General features: G+C 39.3%; 1 protein-coding gene across 1 annotated transcript; it reads left to right on the top strand.

The window, feature by feature from the left end:
• Positions 1-8,291: 8,291 nt before the first annotated feature.
• Positions 8,292-8,774, top strand: LOC109174909. The gene is made up of 2 exons (XM_019324150.1): positions 8,292-8,667; positions 8,749-8,774. Exons 1-2 carry the CDS (start codon positions 8,292-8,294, stop codon positions 8,772-8,774), a joined length of 402 nt encoding a protein of 133 aa, XP_019179695.1.
• The last annotated feature ends 5,737 nt before the right edge of the window (positions 8,775-14,511 follow it).

Genomic DNA, 14,511 nt, shown 5'->3' with positions numbered 1-14,511 from the left:
TCTTGAATCGAAGGAAACTAGATCCGACTCTAGTTGATTGAAGATTGCAACATCGACGTTAATAGGAACCAGTACATATGGAATCCAGTAAGGGTAAATAGTGGGCTCATCACAAGGCCCATAACTACATCCTTAAAGCATCAATGGTGGAAGAAACAAGAAAGTCCAATAAAAATTTCATTCGATAGAGGAAAGTATTATAAGTGGCCCGTTTGAAGTGATGACACAGATCGAAGACAATTTTTCAAGAAGGAGAGGATGATGCGGCCAAACATAATGAAGATCCAATAAGAGTACAAATTTGGCCAATCACAACATCCAAGGCCCAAATCAGCTTTATTATTTGTGGCATCATTATTTTAAATTGATTGGAATTAAAGAGAAAACACTAGTTTGTATTTAGAAAGGAATCCTTAAATCCCTTTCTAAATAGGACTATTTTTAATTTCTTTCTAGATTAGGTTTAGGACTCTTGTTGTATTTAGAAAAGGATTCCTTAAATCCCTTTCTAAATAGGACTATTTTTACTTGCTTTCTAGATTAGGTTTAGGACTCTTTTTCCCATTGTATTTATGATTACAATGCTGCCCTATACCTATAAATAGGGCACATCCAAATCAGTTTTAAGGAGGCTTTAATTCAATAAAATTCTTAAGTTTTTCTTTACACTTGTGTAAGAAACCTTATGGCTAATTGTGGACTCAATTAGTGGCTAGTTGTGGACTCAACTAGCAAATTGATTCGTGGACTCGAATCAATCTTACTTTCTTCAACCTTAGATTTAGGTTCGTGGATTCGTTCTTGAATCGAAGGAAACTAGATCCGACTCTAGTTGATTGAAGATTGCAACATCGAGGTACTTGAAACTACATTGGATTCTTCCAAGTCTTTGAGGATTCGAGACAAAGGGTTTCTCGTGAGGTTTAAGGTATTTTGACCCATCTCTATCTTTAAATTGAGAGCAATCTTGGGGCAATACTCCATCTTATCTGAATCTTTGCACTAGATACATATCAATTTGGTATTCAGAGCCTAGGTTTATTTCATTCTTATCTTACATACTACTTTTTTTCGTATCTTATTCATTAAAAAACCCTAAAAAATTTTCCTTTACATTCTTGATTGTGTTCTTGAATCTTGATACATGTTCTCCAGTTTCTTGAAAAACAATCCCGAAAGAGTTTTCCTTTTTTCCCGTCCAATATCAACGAGACCTCACACCTCCTAAACACCATATTACCACATATTCAGTTCGGAAAACAACCCCATCTCACCCTTAGCTATATCCTAAGCGCATTTACGCGCAATCACGTCGCAATCACACCCTGTCCAGATTTCCGCGTTCTGTGACCAGTTTTAAGGATTGACCTATATCTCGAGATCCACTAGTTAGTTTTATCTTAAATTTTGATATGTTTTAGATCTCATCAGGGGCGTTCTATTGATAAATTATACACGTGCAAATTCCTTACGGTCATTGAGATACTGATCTTCGAAGTAAGGGAAATGTTTATGTTTTTTCTGGGTGATTCTTGAAATTCTTGATTCTGTTTTGAAGGGGTTGTGTGGATCCTCTAGGTCCGAAATTTTTGTTGATATTCACAGTAGTTATTTGGAGGTTACTTATCAAAAAAATCAAGAAAGTTGAAAAAAAATGCAAAAAAGAGAAAGCAATAAAGAAAAAGAATAAGGTTGGGGAAAGATTCTGGTTGGTAGGACAATTTTGGAGGGAAAATAATAGGAACCAGCACACATGGAATCCAATAAGGGTCTATAGTGGGCTCATCACAAGGCCAAAAAGTACATCCTTAAAGCATCATTGGTGGAAAAATCAAGGAATTCCAATAATAATTCCATTCGATAGAGGAAAGTATTATAGTGGCCCATTTCAAGTGATGTCACGGATCGAAGACAATGTTTATAAGATTCGAGGTCGAATCATTTTTCAAGAAGGGGAGGATGATGCGGCCCAACATAATGAAGATCCATTAATATTACAAATTGGGCCAATCATAAGATCCGAGGCCCAAATCAGCTTTATTATTTGTGGTCATCATTTATTTTAAATTGTTTAGAATTAAAGAGAAAACACTAGTTGTATTTAGAAAGGATTCCTTAAATCCTTTTCTAAATAAAACTCTATTTACTTGTTTTCTAGATTAGGTTTAGGACTCTTTTTCCCATTGTATTTAGATTACAATGCTGCCCTATACCTATAAATAGGGCACATCCATATCAGTTTTGGGGAGGCTTTAATTCAATAAAATTCTTAAGTTTGGTTTAGCCTTAAGCTCTAGAAGGAAAGATGTTGAGCTTGTTGAAAATTCAAACAAGATGGCTAAATTTAATATGTCTCGTTTTGCTGATCTATTACTATCCAGAATGTTTAAATTCCATGATGTGTCATTTGACTTAATTGCCTTACTTGTTGATTGTAGGATGATGATTGGAGCGACTCGTGTCAAGCATCCCAAGAAAAATTTCCATGAGCGTGATAAAACAGAAAGTGAGCTTGCTACTTTGTCTTTCATTGAAGATTTGGATTCGAGGACGAATCCTTTTCAAGAATGGGAGAATAATAGGAACCAGCACACATGGAATCCAATAAGGGTCTATAGTGGGCTCATCACAAGGCCAAAAAGTACATCCTTAAAGCATCATTGGTGGAAAAATCAAGGAATTCCAATAATAATTCCATTCGATAGAGGAAAGTATTATAGTGGCCCGTTTCAAGTGATGTCACGGATCGAAGACAATGTTTATAAGATTCGAGGTCGAATCATTTTTCAAGAAGGGGAGGATGATGCGGCCCAACATAATGAAGATCCATTAATATTACAAATTGGGCCAATCACAAGATCCGAGGCCCAAATCAGCTTTATTATTTGTGGTCATCATTTATTTTAAATTGTTTAGAATTAAAGAGAAAACACTAGTTGTATTTAGAAAGGATTCCTTAAATCCTTTTCTAAATAAAACTCTATTTACTTGTTTTCTAGATTAGGTTTAGGACTCTTTTTCCCATTGTATTTAGATTACAATGCTGCCCTATACCTATAAATAGGGCACATCCATATCAGTTTTGGGGAGGCATTAATTCAATAAAATTCTTAAGTTTTTCTTTACACTTGTGTAAGAAACCTTATGGCTGATTGTGGACTTAATTAGTGGCTAGTTGTGGACTCGACTAGCAAATTGATTCGTGGACGCGAATCAATCTTACTTTCTTCAACCTTAGATTTAGGTTCGTGGACTCGTTCTTGAATCGAAGGAAACTAGATCCGACTCTAGTTGATTGAAGATTGCAACATCGAGGTACTTGAAGCTACATGGGATTCTTCCAAGTCTTTGAGGATTCGAGACAAAGGGTTTCTCGTGAGGTTTAAGGTATTTTGATCCATCTCTATCTTTATTTTGAGAGCATTCTTGGGACAATATTCCATCTTTATTTGAACCTTGGACTAGGTTCATATCAAATAATAGGAACCAGCACACATGGAATCCAATAAGGGTCTATAGTGGGCTCATCACAAGGCCAAAAAGTACATCCTTAAAGCATCATTGGTGGAAAAATCAAGGAATTCCAATAATAATTCCATTCGATAGAGGAAAGTATTATAGTGGCCCATTTCAAGTGATGTCACGGATCGAAGACAATGTTTATAAGATTCGAGGTCGAATCATTTTTCAAGAAGGGGAGGATGATGCGGCCCAACATAATGAAGATCCATTAATATTACAAATTGGGCCAATCACAAGATCCGAGGCCCAAATCAGCTTTATTATTTGTGGTCATCATTTATTTTAAATTGTTTAGAATTAAAGAGAAAACACTAGTTGTATTTAGAAAGGATTCCTTAAATCCTTTTCTAAATAAAACTCTATTTACTTGTTTTCTAGATTAGGTTTAGGACTCTTTTTCCCATTGTATTTAGATTACAATGCTGCCCTATACCTATAAATAGGGCACATCCATATCAGTTTTGGGGAGGCTTTAATTCAATAAAATTCTTAAGTTTTTCTTTACACTTGTGTAAGAAACCTTATGGCTAATTGTTGACTTAATTAGTGGCTAGTCGTGGACTCGACTAGCAAATTGATTCGTGGACGCGAATCAATCTTACTTTCTTCAACCTTAGATTTAGGTTCGTGGACTCGTTCTTGAATCGAAGGAAACTAGATCCGACTCTAGTTGATTGAAGATTGCAACATCGAGGTACTTGAAGCTACATGGGATTCTTCCAAGTCTTTGAGGATTCGAGACAAAGGGTTTCTCGTGAGGTTTAAGGTATTTTGATCCATCTCTATCTTTACTTTGAGAGCATTCTTGGGACAATACTCCATCTTATTTGAACCTTGGACTAGGTTCATATCAGAAAAGGAAGTGGAAAAGTATAAGGTTGGAAGGACTTCTGATATATTCTTATTTGGTTGTGGTACACTTGCGCCCCTGTTACATTCTATTTGTGTCTATCTTCTGATATTGGTCTTGCATATCTTTCTGCCATACTTCTTTCTTTGCTTCCCTTTTTTTCTTTCAAATCTTGCTTAGTTTCTTTGCTTGTGTTGTCCTTTTTCTTTGCTTCTTGCTCTCAATTTTATTACCTACCTTGCAATACACCTTACTCTCAAAGGCTTGTGAAATTTTCCAAGGTACGTTTTCTTGAACTTTGAGGTTGAATCCATATCAACTTGAGTTCCGGACTAGAATTTTCCTTTTTGGAAAATGGCTTGTGAGAGTATCTGCCACTTAGAGTGATACACGAGTGGAGTGTGTGTTTATAAGAGTGTGTAGTGCACCCCCAGAGCCATAAAATCCACCTCTTACCTGCGAGCTGAGGTTAGTGAGGGAGTGAGCCAACTTTTTGGTTTCACTAACATGAATACTCACATATCTTCTTGTTTTTAGATTTTGTTTCTCATCTACAGATGGCTAAAGAGGTTCCAAACACACGTAATAGATTAGAGCAGAAAATAGATGCTCTAACCTTCGCCACGAAAGAGTTACTCACAAAAATAAATAATCTGGAACAACACCCTCAGCAAGTGCAATCGCTACACAATGATCATCAATATTTGCCACCGGCAGGAAGAGTGGATCCTAGATGTCAAAGGATCAAATCACGTAATGCGGAGTTAGGAAACATTAAACTTGAAATTCCTAACTTCACCGGTGAGAAAGGACATACCAAATACATAGAATGGGAGAATGCTATTCAAACTCTTTTTTATTTAAAGCAATATTCTGATCTTACAAAAATTAGGCTAGTTGCTACATCTTTTAAGGGGTATGCATTATCTTGGTGGCGAAAAAGAAATAGAGAGAGAGTTGCTAATTTTATTCCCTATGAATCTTGGGTTCAAGTGAGGGAAGATATGCGCCTAACCTTTCGTCCTAAATCTTTTTTCTATGATCTTGAAAGAAAATTGCAGGGAACGGTGCAAGGAAAAAAGTCAGTTGATGAGTACTACCATACTATAAGTATTTTGCTTAAACAGGGAGACATACATGAAGAAGAGACAAAAACTGTTGCTCGTTTCGTACATGGATGAAACTTAGAAATTCGATGTGGAATGAGTATTCAGATATATGACACCCTTTATGATGCCCTGTATGCTGCACGTGAATCTGAGGCAAAAATCAAAGAGATGAAAATGTACAAGTCCAAAAATGATGCATCAAGATGGAACAACACTCGTTCCACCTCTCAAAAGTGTGATGAACATCCTCCTCCATGAGATGATTCACGAGACAAAGGTAAGGAAAAGGTAAGTGAGGCAGCGAGGCCTCAACATGATAGAGAATTGATTTGTTATAGATGTAATGAGAGAGGCCACATAGCTCGTGAGGAAAGTATTATAAGTGGCCCGTTTGAAGTGATGACACAGATCGAAGACAAAGTTTAGAAGATTCGACGTCGAATCATTTTTCAAGAATGGGAGAATAATAGGAACCAGTACATATGGAATCCAGAAAGGGTAAATAGTGGGCTCATCACAAGGCCCATAAATACATCCTTAAAGCATCAATGGTGGAAGAAACAAGAAAGTCCAATAAAAATTCCATTCGATAGAGGAAAGTATTATAAATGGCCCGTTTGAAGTGAAGACACAGATCGAAGACAATGCTTAGAAGATTCGAGGTCGAATCATTTTTCAAGAAGGGGAGGATGATGCCGCCCAATATAATGAAGATCCATTAAGAGTACAAATTTGGCCAATCACAACATCCAAGGCCCAAATCAGCTTTATTATTTCTGGTCATCATTATTTTAAATTGATTGGAATTAAAGAGAAAATACTAGTTTGTATTTAGAAAGGATTCCTTAAATCCCTTTCTAAATAGGACTATATTTAATTCCTTTCTAGATTAGGTTTAGGACTCTTTTTGTATTTAGAAAAGGATTCCTTAAATCCCTTTCTAAATAGGACTATAATTACTTGCTTTCTAGATTAGGTTTAGGACTCTTTTTCCCATTGTATTTAGGATTACAATGCTGCCCTATACCTATAAATAGGGCACATCCATATTAGTTTTAAGGAGGCTTTAATTCAATAAAATTCTTAAGTTTTTCTTTACACTTGTGTAAGAAACCTTATGGCTAATTGTGGACTCAATTAGTGGCTAGTCGTGGACTCGACTAGCAAATTGATTCGTGGACTCGAATCAATCTTACTTTCTTCAACCTTAGATTTAGGTTCGTGGACTCGTTCTTGAATCGAAGGAAACTAGATCCGACTCTAGTTGATTGAAGATTGCAACATCGAGGTACTTGAAACTACATGGGATTCTTCCAAGTCTTTGAGGATTCGAGACAAAGGGTTTCTCGTGAGGTTTAAGGTATTTTGACCCATCTCTATCTTTACTTTGAGAGCAATCTTGGGGCAATATTCCATCTTATCTGAATCTTGGACTAGATTCATATCATGTACGTTGCAAGATCTTTACGGACCATAAGAGTCTCAAGTATATCTTCACCCAGAAGGATCTCAATATGCGTCAGAGACGGTGGTTGGAACTCATTAAAGACTATGAGTTGGAAATCCAATATCACGAAGGAAAGGCAAATGTTGTGGCCGACGCTCTGAGCAGGAAGACCAAGCATGCCGTTAGTTCCATTTGGGTAGTGGCTGACGAGCTTTGCAAAGAATTTGAAAGGATGAACCTAGAAGTGGTGTAACAAGGTGAAGTTGAGTCGAAGACCCATCTTTTCAACCTAAGAGTCATACCTACACTTTTGGAGGAAATCAAAGCGGAATAATGGAAGGATGCTAGCTTGTTGAAGGCAAGAGGGGACCTAGGAAAAGGAAAGGGGGGGACCGTTTGAGTTGTCCACGGACGGGGAGTTGAGGTACGAGGGCCGCCTATGTGTACCTACATCATGTGGTCGGTTGAAGCGTCAGATTTTGGAAGAAGGCCATAATACACCCTATTCCGTGCATCCTGTAGGCGACAAATTGTATAAGGACGTGAAGAAGCTTTTCTGGTGGCCTAACATGAAAAAGAGGTGGCAGAGTTTGTGAGTAGATGCTTGACTTGTCAGAAGGTGAAAGCGGAGCGTTGTAGGGTCAAAGGCTTAGTACAGCCATTGGAGGTTCCACAAGGAAAATGGAACTCCATATCTATGGACTTCGTGGGAGGTTTACCGGCAACCCGTTCTGGTAAGCATAAAATCTGGGTAATAGTTGATCGATTGACTAAGACCGCTCACCTCATCACAATGAAGGAGACATGGACAATGACGCAGTTGGCCCAAGCCTATGCTAGCCAGGTAGTGAAGTATCATGGAGTGCCAAAGGATATAGTCTCCGATCGGGATCCAAGGTTTTTGTCACAATTTTGGCAGTCCTTGCAAGCAGCTTTAGGGACCAAGCTAAATCTCAGTACCGCCTTCCATCCGGCCACGGACGGGCAAACAGAGAGGACTATACAGACTATCGAGGATATGTTGAGGGCATGCATGCTGGATTTTCAAGGATCATGGGAGGATCACCTGGACTTAATAGAGTTCTCCTAAAACAACAGTTATCAGTCGAGTATTCGCATCGCTCCTTATGAAGCTCTTTACGGTCAAAGGTGTTGCAGCCCGTTGTGTTGGGAGGATAAGGTCAATCTAGTAGTCTTGGGACCGCAGTTCTTGCTTGACACCGCAGAAAAGGTTAAACAGATTCAGAGTAGGATGAAAGCAACACAAGATCGTCAAAAGTCCTACGCCGACAGAGTAAGAAGGCAAGTAGAGTTCGCAGTTGGAGATAAGGTTTGGCTGAGAGTATCTCCCACCTAGGGAGTGATGAGGTTTGGAAGGAAGGGCAAGCTAAGCCCCCGTTTCATAGGACCATATGAGATACTTGAGAGGGTTGGGAACTTAGCTTATCGTTTGGCTCTACCTATGGAGTTGGAACGAGTCCATAATGTCTTCCACATATCTCAGCTTAAGAGGTACGTCCACGACCCGACACATGTTCTTCCACCGGAAGTGATCCCTTTGGACGATGATATGTCTTATGAAGAAGAGCCGCTCAAAATCTTGGATTTTAAGACCCGGGATACGCGAAGGAAGTCGGTGAAGATGGTGAAGGTTTGGTGGTCACATCATGGGGTTGAAGAAGCTACGTGGGAGTTGGAATCGACCATGCGGGAGCGTTATCCGGAGTTGTTCTCGTCAGGTACCTTGTGTTATCTTTGGTTATTCGTTTGATGCTTGCTTTGTATGCTTGCTTTTGCTTGTTGTTTTGTTGCTTAATTAGTTTTGTTAGTTGGTGTTTGGGGTTAGTTGCCTAGCTCATAGTTGTTGTCTAGAAGTTGGTGTTTGTGTTGGGACTAGAATTCGTTATGCTCAATTTATCCGTTTGCTTAATTCTTGCCAATTCTTGTTTTGAACTCTTTTTGCCTTGAAATCTTGTGGAATCTTTTGGGGTTTTAACCAAAAGAAATTGTTCTTGACACTCTTTATCACATTGTTGTTCTTGTTACCATTTGTTCTAATTCGTCGTACCCAAGCTTCGTGGACGAAGCTTCTTTGAAGGGGGGGGGGGGGAATGTGACACCCCGAAATCCAAATTCGGTTAAGGGATTAATTAAGTAATTAATTCTATTTCAATTTGTAATTTAATTCCTTAAATTCCTGAAATTTAATAGGCAGGGACTTGTAATTGACTAGTCAACCCCATAGTCAAAGTTGTACCTTAAGCTTTGTAAGGAGTTCCCTTGTTCCTTACACCTTTCCATGTTAGTAAGGGTATTCTTGACCTTTCACCTTGTGTTAGTATTGTAACCTAACCTAGTAAGAACACCTCATTTCTATCCTTACACTTTCCAAATCCTAGCTTCATCTTCTCTCTAAAAAGGTGGGAAGCTTTTCTTCCAAACCAAGTTGAAGCTTTGTCAAGACTTCAAGAGTTGTCTCCAAGATTCTACCTTTCATACATTTGGGCATCTAGGAGGGTAAGATCCATGTTCATCTTGTGTTTTTAGCATTTTCTTAGGCGTCTTTTCTTAAAGATAGGATCTTTATGATCTTTTGGTATGTTCTTGAAGTGGGTTTGGAAGGTAGGCTTTGATAGGAGCTTGGTGTGGTGTTAAGTGAAGGTTTTTGGTCTACAAGAGGTAACCTATGCTCTACAAAATCTATTTTGCTTACCTATGTGAATATTTCTTGGATTCTACATGTGATTTTGCTATGAAATGTGAGTGTTTATGCATTGGCTTGTGAAAATGCATATCTAGAGCTTGTGTTTAGGGTTCTTGTATGCCATTGCTTGGCTATTCCTTTGATTCAAGTCATTTTGTTGTATTTCGTCAGTTTTGGCATGTTTTGGAATTGAATTTGAGCTTGGAGTTGAAAATCCCCGAAGGGATTATTTTGGTACAGGTTGGGTACCCGCGGGCGGAACGGCGGGCAGAGTCCTATCCGCCGCCCCACCCGCGGGGAGAGAGGCTTGTGGGTGTATGTACCCGTGGGTCCACCCGCGGGGTACACTTTGGTGATTGGCGGGGATTTGTTCCCCGTGATTCTTTTGACTTGGTATTTGGTCTTTTGACCTCCCGATGTTCTTTTTTGGAACTATTTGAGCGTCTTCTTGATGTTTCGTATGTCTAGAACTATGTGGTAGGTATCCATGTAGGTTTTGGTGTCTTTAATCGTGCTAAGTGTCGAACATTGTGTTTCGTTGAACCGTGATGAGCCTTGTGTGTTCTTCGAAACTACGTTTGGTTTACCCGTTTGATAAGCATCCTAGTTCGGTGTTTAAATCCTAGCGTGTGTGTTGTTTGTACCTTCTTATTGGTTGATGATAACTTGTGTCATTCATCGTTGTTGTTGTTGGGCTGTGACCCATTCCTTGATTGAGTATGGTTTCATACCTTCATTGTGATCCGTTGATTGATTCCTGTTGTGGTGTGATGCGAGTGTGGCTTTACCTGGATTGCATGATTAGTGGTATGGGGCACTAGTCACCAAGGTATTGCAGTGGTCCTCGTGGTGGCCATGACGTGATTATGGAGTTGTGACCTGTGTGTCAGGTTCACGTGTTTTGGGAGAGGCATGTGTTGCCGCGTGTGTGAACGGTACCCTCGTGTACTATGAAATCGGTGGTTATGTTGGCGGTCGTTGGCGGATGGGGACGACGGTCCTCGGAGGGAAAAGGTTGGACTTGGTGTACAGGGGTCCTGGAGGTAATGGTTGGAAGAAGATATAAGGTTGGGGGTAGCCATAAGGTTGGAACCGGGCATAAGGAAGGCATATCATCTCGTGATGGGTGATGTCACGAGGGCTTGTGTAGCCGTTGTTGTGAGTTCTCTTCTTGTGACGTATGTAGTCACAAAGGCATGTGTTTCCTTGGCATGTGTTGCCGTTTGTCGTGTCTTATTCCTTTGAGTTATGCATGTCGGGTGTTGGTCTATTGTGTGATGATAGACCATACCTTGAGACTTCTTGTGAGTCGTTGTTGTTCCTTGTGGTCTTGGGATGTGTTGAGAGTGTTGAGTCTTGTGTTGACTATTACTCTTGGTTTTTTTTTTACTTATATATATGTATTCCGTGTCGAAAATGGCTTTACAAACTTATATCTTACCTATGTATGATATTTCACATGTATTGGTGGGTTACCAGCATTATTCGCTGACCGGGCGTTGTCCCATGTTTTATATGCTTATTTCATGTGATGCTTAGACGAGTGCGTGGTCTAGTGCCAGCTAGTATAGCTCTCCTTTTATGTTTTGTGGCTTGTGAGCCAATCTAGATTTTAAACAGTGCAGATTTAGCCTGTGCGTTGACCCTTGGGTGAGCGTGGCATAGCACCCGTTTCATTGTTTTATATATATCTTCTCTTTCAGTCTTCCGCTGTGTTTGGTGTTTTGGTTTAAGTTATCAGCATGTTTTAAGGCTTTAAATAGCATGGTTTTAGGGGGTGTTACAGACGTTCTTCTGGGCATTCCACCAATCCAAGGATTTTGTCGAAGGTTCAAATCCATTCTTCGAGGATTGTGGGGTCTTCTTCCCCCGAGAAGATGGGTGGTCGATGATTTGAAAATTGCAGTGTGATTTTTGAGTTTGTGTTTGGTGGTGGCGGTGGTCTGTTGTTATTGCGGAGTGCTACGTCGCTTAGTGTTTGGGCGACCTATGTCAGTTGCTATAGAGTTTGAGCCAGGGAATCGTGTGTGGTGGGTTCCGGAGTCCTTGACTGTCTTCTGTTTGGTGCCATATCCTTGGTCTACTGGGCCAATGTTTATTGTAATGATGAGTTAGAGTGTTGCACCCTTACCTTGACGCGATAAGCGAAGGGGGAAGTTCTTTAAATTAACGAAAGATAAAGTGAGGGAGGATTATGTGATGATAGGCAGGTTCACAATCTCACCGCGCGTCCTAAAATTCCTGATCCCTATGTTCCTAAAATACCTAGAGTTCAGGCCTAGTGTCCTAAAGTCTGGTCTTAAGAGTCTTATGCTAGGGTCAAACTTAGGCTCTGATACCATCTGTAACACCGCAAAATTTTTAAAACTTTTTAATCATATAATACGAAAGCAATTCTATTAATCAATCCAAAATGGAGCATTCTGAACACAAGGGTCTGGGGTGTTATGCCACATCTGAGCTGGAGAACTCAGATGCACAGGCTATGCTAGCTAATTATCCTCAAACAATGTCATTACATCATCAAGGCACGCAGGCTGAAAGGAAAGACTAACTATCTAAGCCGAGGTCCTCTAGCGCGCTCCAGTAGCTAATCCTCTATGCCTGAAAGCCAAATATATCTGTTCAGCGAATAATGCTGGTAACCCACTCCAACGCGTTAAAATACAATATAGGTATATATATATATATATATATATATATATATATATATATATATATATATATATATATATATAGTAAAGCCATTTTGAAGTAGGAAGATATATACTTAGGAGACTCTAGCTTTAAAACCAAGAATCGACTCGACAAGTAGGGTCAAGCACATTCAACAGTTATAATCAAACATATAAAGACATCAGCATATATCCTAAGGTCACAGGTTAATATCATATCATTTATATCATCTTTTATGATTTAAAGAAATTTTGAGTAAAGAGGATGTTATGAAATGTTTTGAGGATATGGTTATATGGAAGTGTTGAGATAAAGGTCATGTGGAAATCTTGAGGAAAGAATAATGGTTGAATGATTTTGGGATTATGGATAGGCAATGCCTTAATTGATTCTCTAGAAGTTTTTGTGGATATTTGGTTTTATGGACTTATGTGTAATTTCCTCAATATATATTTGTAAATTATTAATGATTATTGGCATTGTTGAGAATATGAATCTTCTAAGGGGTTTATGTGCAAATTACCTGCTCCTATGTGTTATGTGCTATGTTCTATGTGCAAAATGTTTTACGGGGTGAAGTAGATCTTACAAGCTTAATGCTGAATTTGTGTGTTTCTTTATTTTCTATTCTTTAATTGTTTTTGCAGGAACTCTTGCATGAGAATTGGGCATGAGAATGAACGAACCACCTAGAGATATCATTTATTAGTTAGACAGTTGAATTGTTAGTTGTTCATGTACTAGTTCATACCTTGAGTTGTTTTAGTTAGCTGTTTTTAGCCTTAGCGTTCGGGTATAAGAGAAATTCCTGAACGTGGCGGTAGCACTCTCCGTTTTTTTTTGGTTTTATTTTGCTTCCGCAATTATATATGTTTTCAATAAAAAAAATTGTACGTATTTTCGACAGTTTATGTAGTTTAAGAAATGGGGGTGTTACAAACTTAAACGGGCAATGGAAGATTGTGGGGGACTAGAGGGAAATGAGGAACAGGAAGAGGATAGCGAGCCTAACCCACCGGCACCCGCACGAGCAAGAGGAAACCCAAGGGACCAAAATGAAGAATCCGTCAACGAGCGCATCCTCACACAGCTCACCCGGCAAAACCAAATCATGGACGAAGGGTTCTCGTCCCTAATCCGCGCGACACGCGCTTTAGACCAAAGGGTGGTAGCAATCGAGACCGTACTGGGCACTCGCGGGGCATCCAGCTCGGGAGCAGGGAACCAAGGTAGTCCCAAACCTTCCAAATCACCACTTCACCAGAGATTCAATCTACTCCAGAAAAAGACAACACGTGAAGGCCACATTCCTAATCAGGAAGCCAAAATACGTGACGTCCAGGGGTGAAAGAATGGATACACGCATCGGCTTCGGGGACGAAGCCTCTTGTAAGGGGGGGAGAGTGTAACACCCCGTGTTACGACTCCTAAAACCAAATTAATTAATTAATTACTCACCCTAAAAAGGGGATTAAAATCCATTAATTAACTAAAAAGGGGTCCACATAGTCCATGGACCCTTATCCCTAAAACCAACCCCTTAGTCCTATAAGGAATGGAAGTGGCAAGCCCATACCATTTAGACCCTAATTAGGACTCTTAGGTATATAAATAGGGACATAAGAGGTACCTAGAACCCACACCACAATAAACACTCACCACACAAGAATTCTCAAGAATTCCCATAGGAGAAATCAAGAAAGAAGAAATCTTAAAGAAAGACCCTTCATAGCCAAGGAAATTAATTAAGGCTAAGAGGTAACCCATGTCTCAACAAAACCTATTTTCCTTGCTATATTCTCCTCCTTTGGCTCCCTCTATATACTTGTGTCTTGATGAATTTCTTTATGATATCTGTGATATAATCTTGTTGATTGATGTGATGATTGTATGTGTGATCTTGATGATATTGATGTTAAAAAGAGGTTCTTGATATTTATGTGATGATTCTTGATGAAATCTTGATGTTTCTTGATGATAGAGATAAAATATGATTTTGATGAATTGGTTGGGATTAGAGCCCTAGGTTGGTTTGGGAATTTGTATTGTGATGTTCTTGGTTTATATTTGGGTGGGAATTGGCATGTTTGGGTGTTGTTCGTGTCTAGAAGTCATGTTAGGATGTGTTCAATATGATTCTTGCTCTCAATCCATTAATTGCCTATGTGGTGTCGTTGATTGCGTTTAAAAGTGTCTAAGCATG

The sequence above is a fragment of the Ipomoea nil genome, unplaced genomic scaffold (genome assembly GCF_001879475.1).
Source record: "Ipomoea nil cultivar Tokyo-kokei standard unplaced genomic scaffold, Asagao_1.1 scaffold0672, whole genome shotgun sequence".
NCBI classification, from domain to species: Eukaryota; Viridiplantae; Streptophyta; class Magnoliopsida; order Solanales; family Convolvulaceae; genus Ipomoea; species Ipomoea nil.
This window is presented reverse-complemented; position numbering and strand designations above follow the sequence as displayed.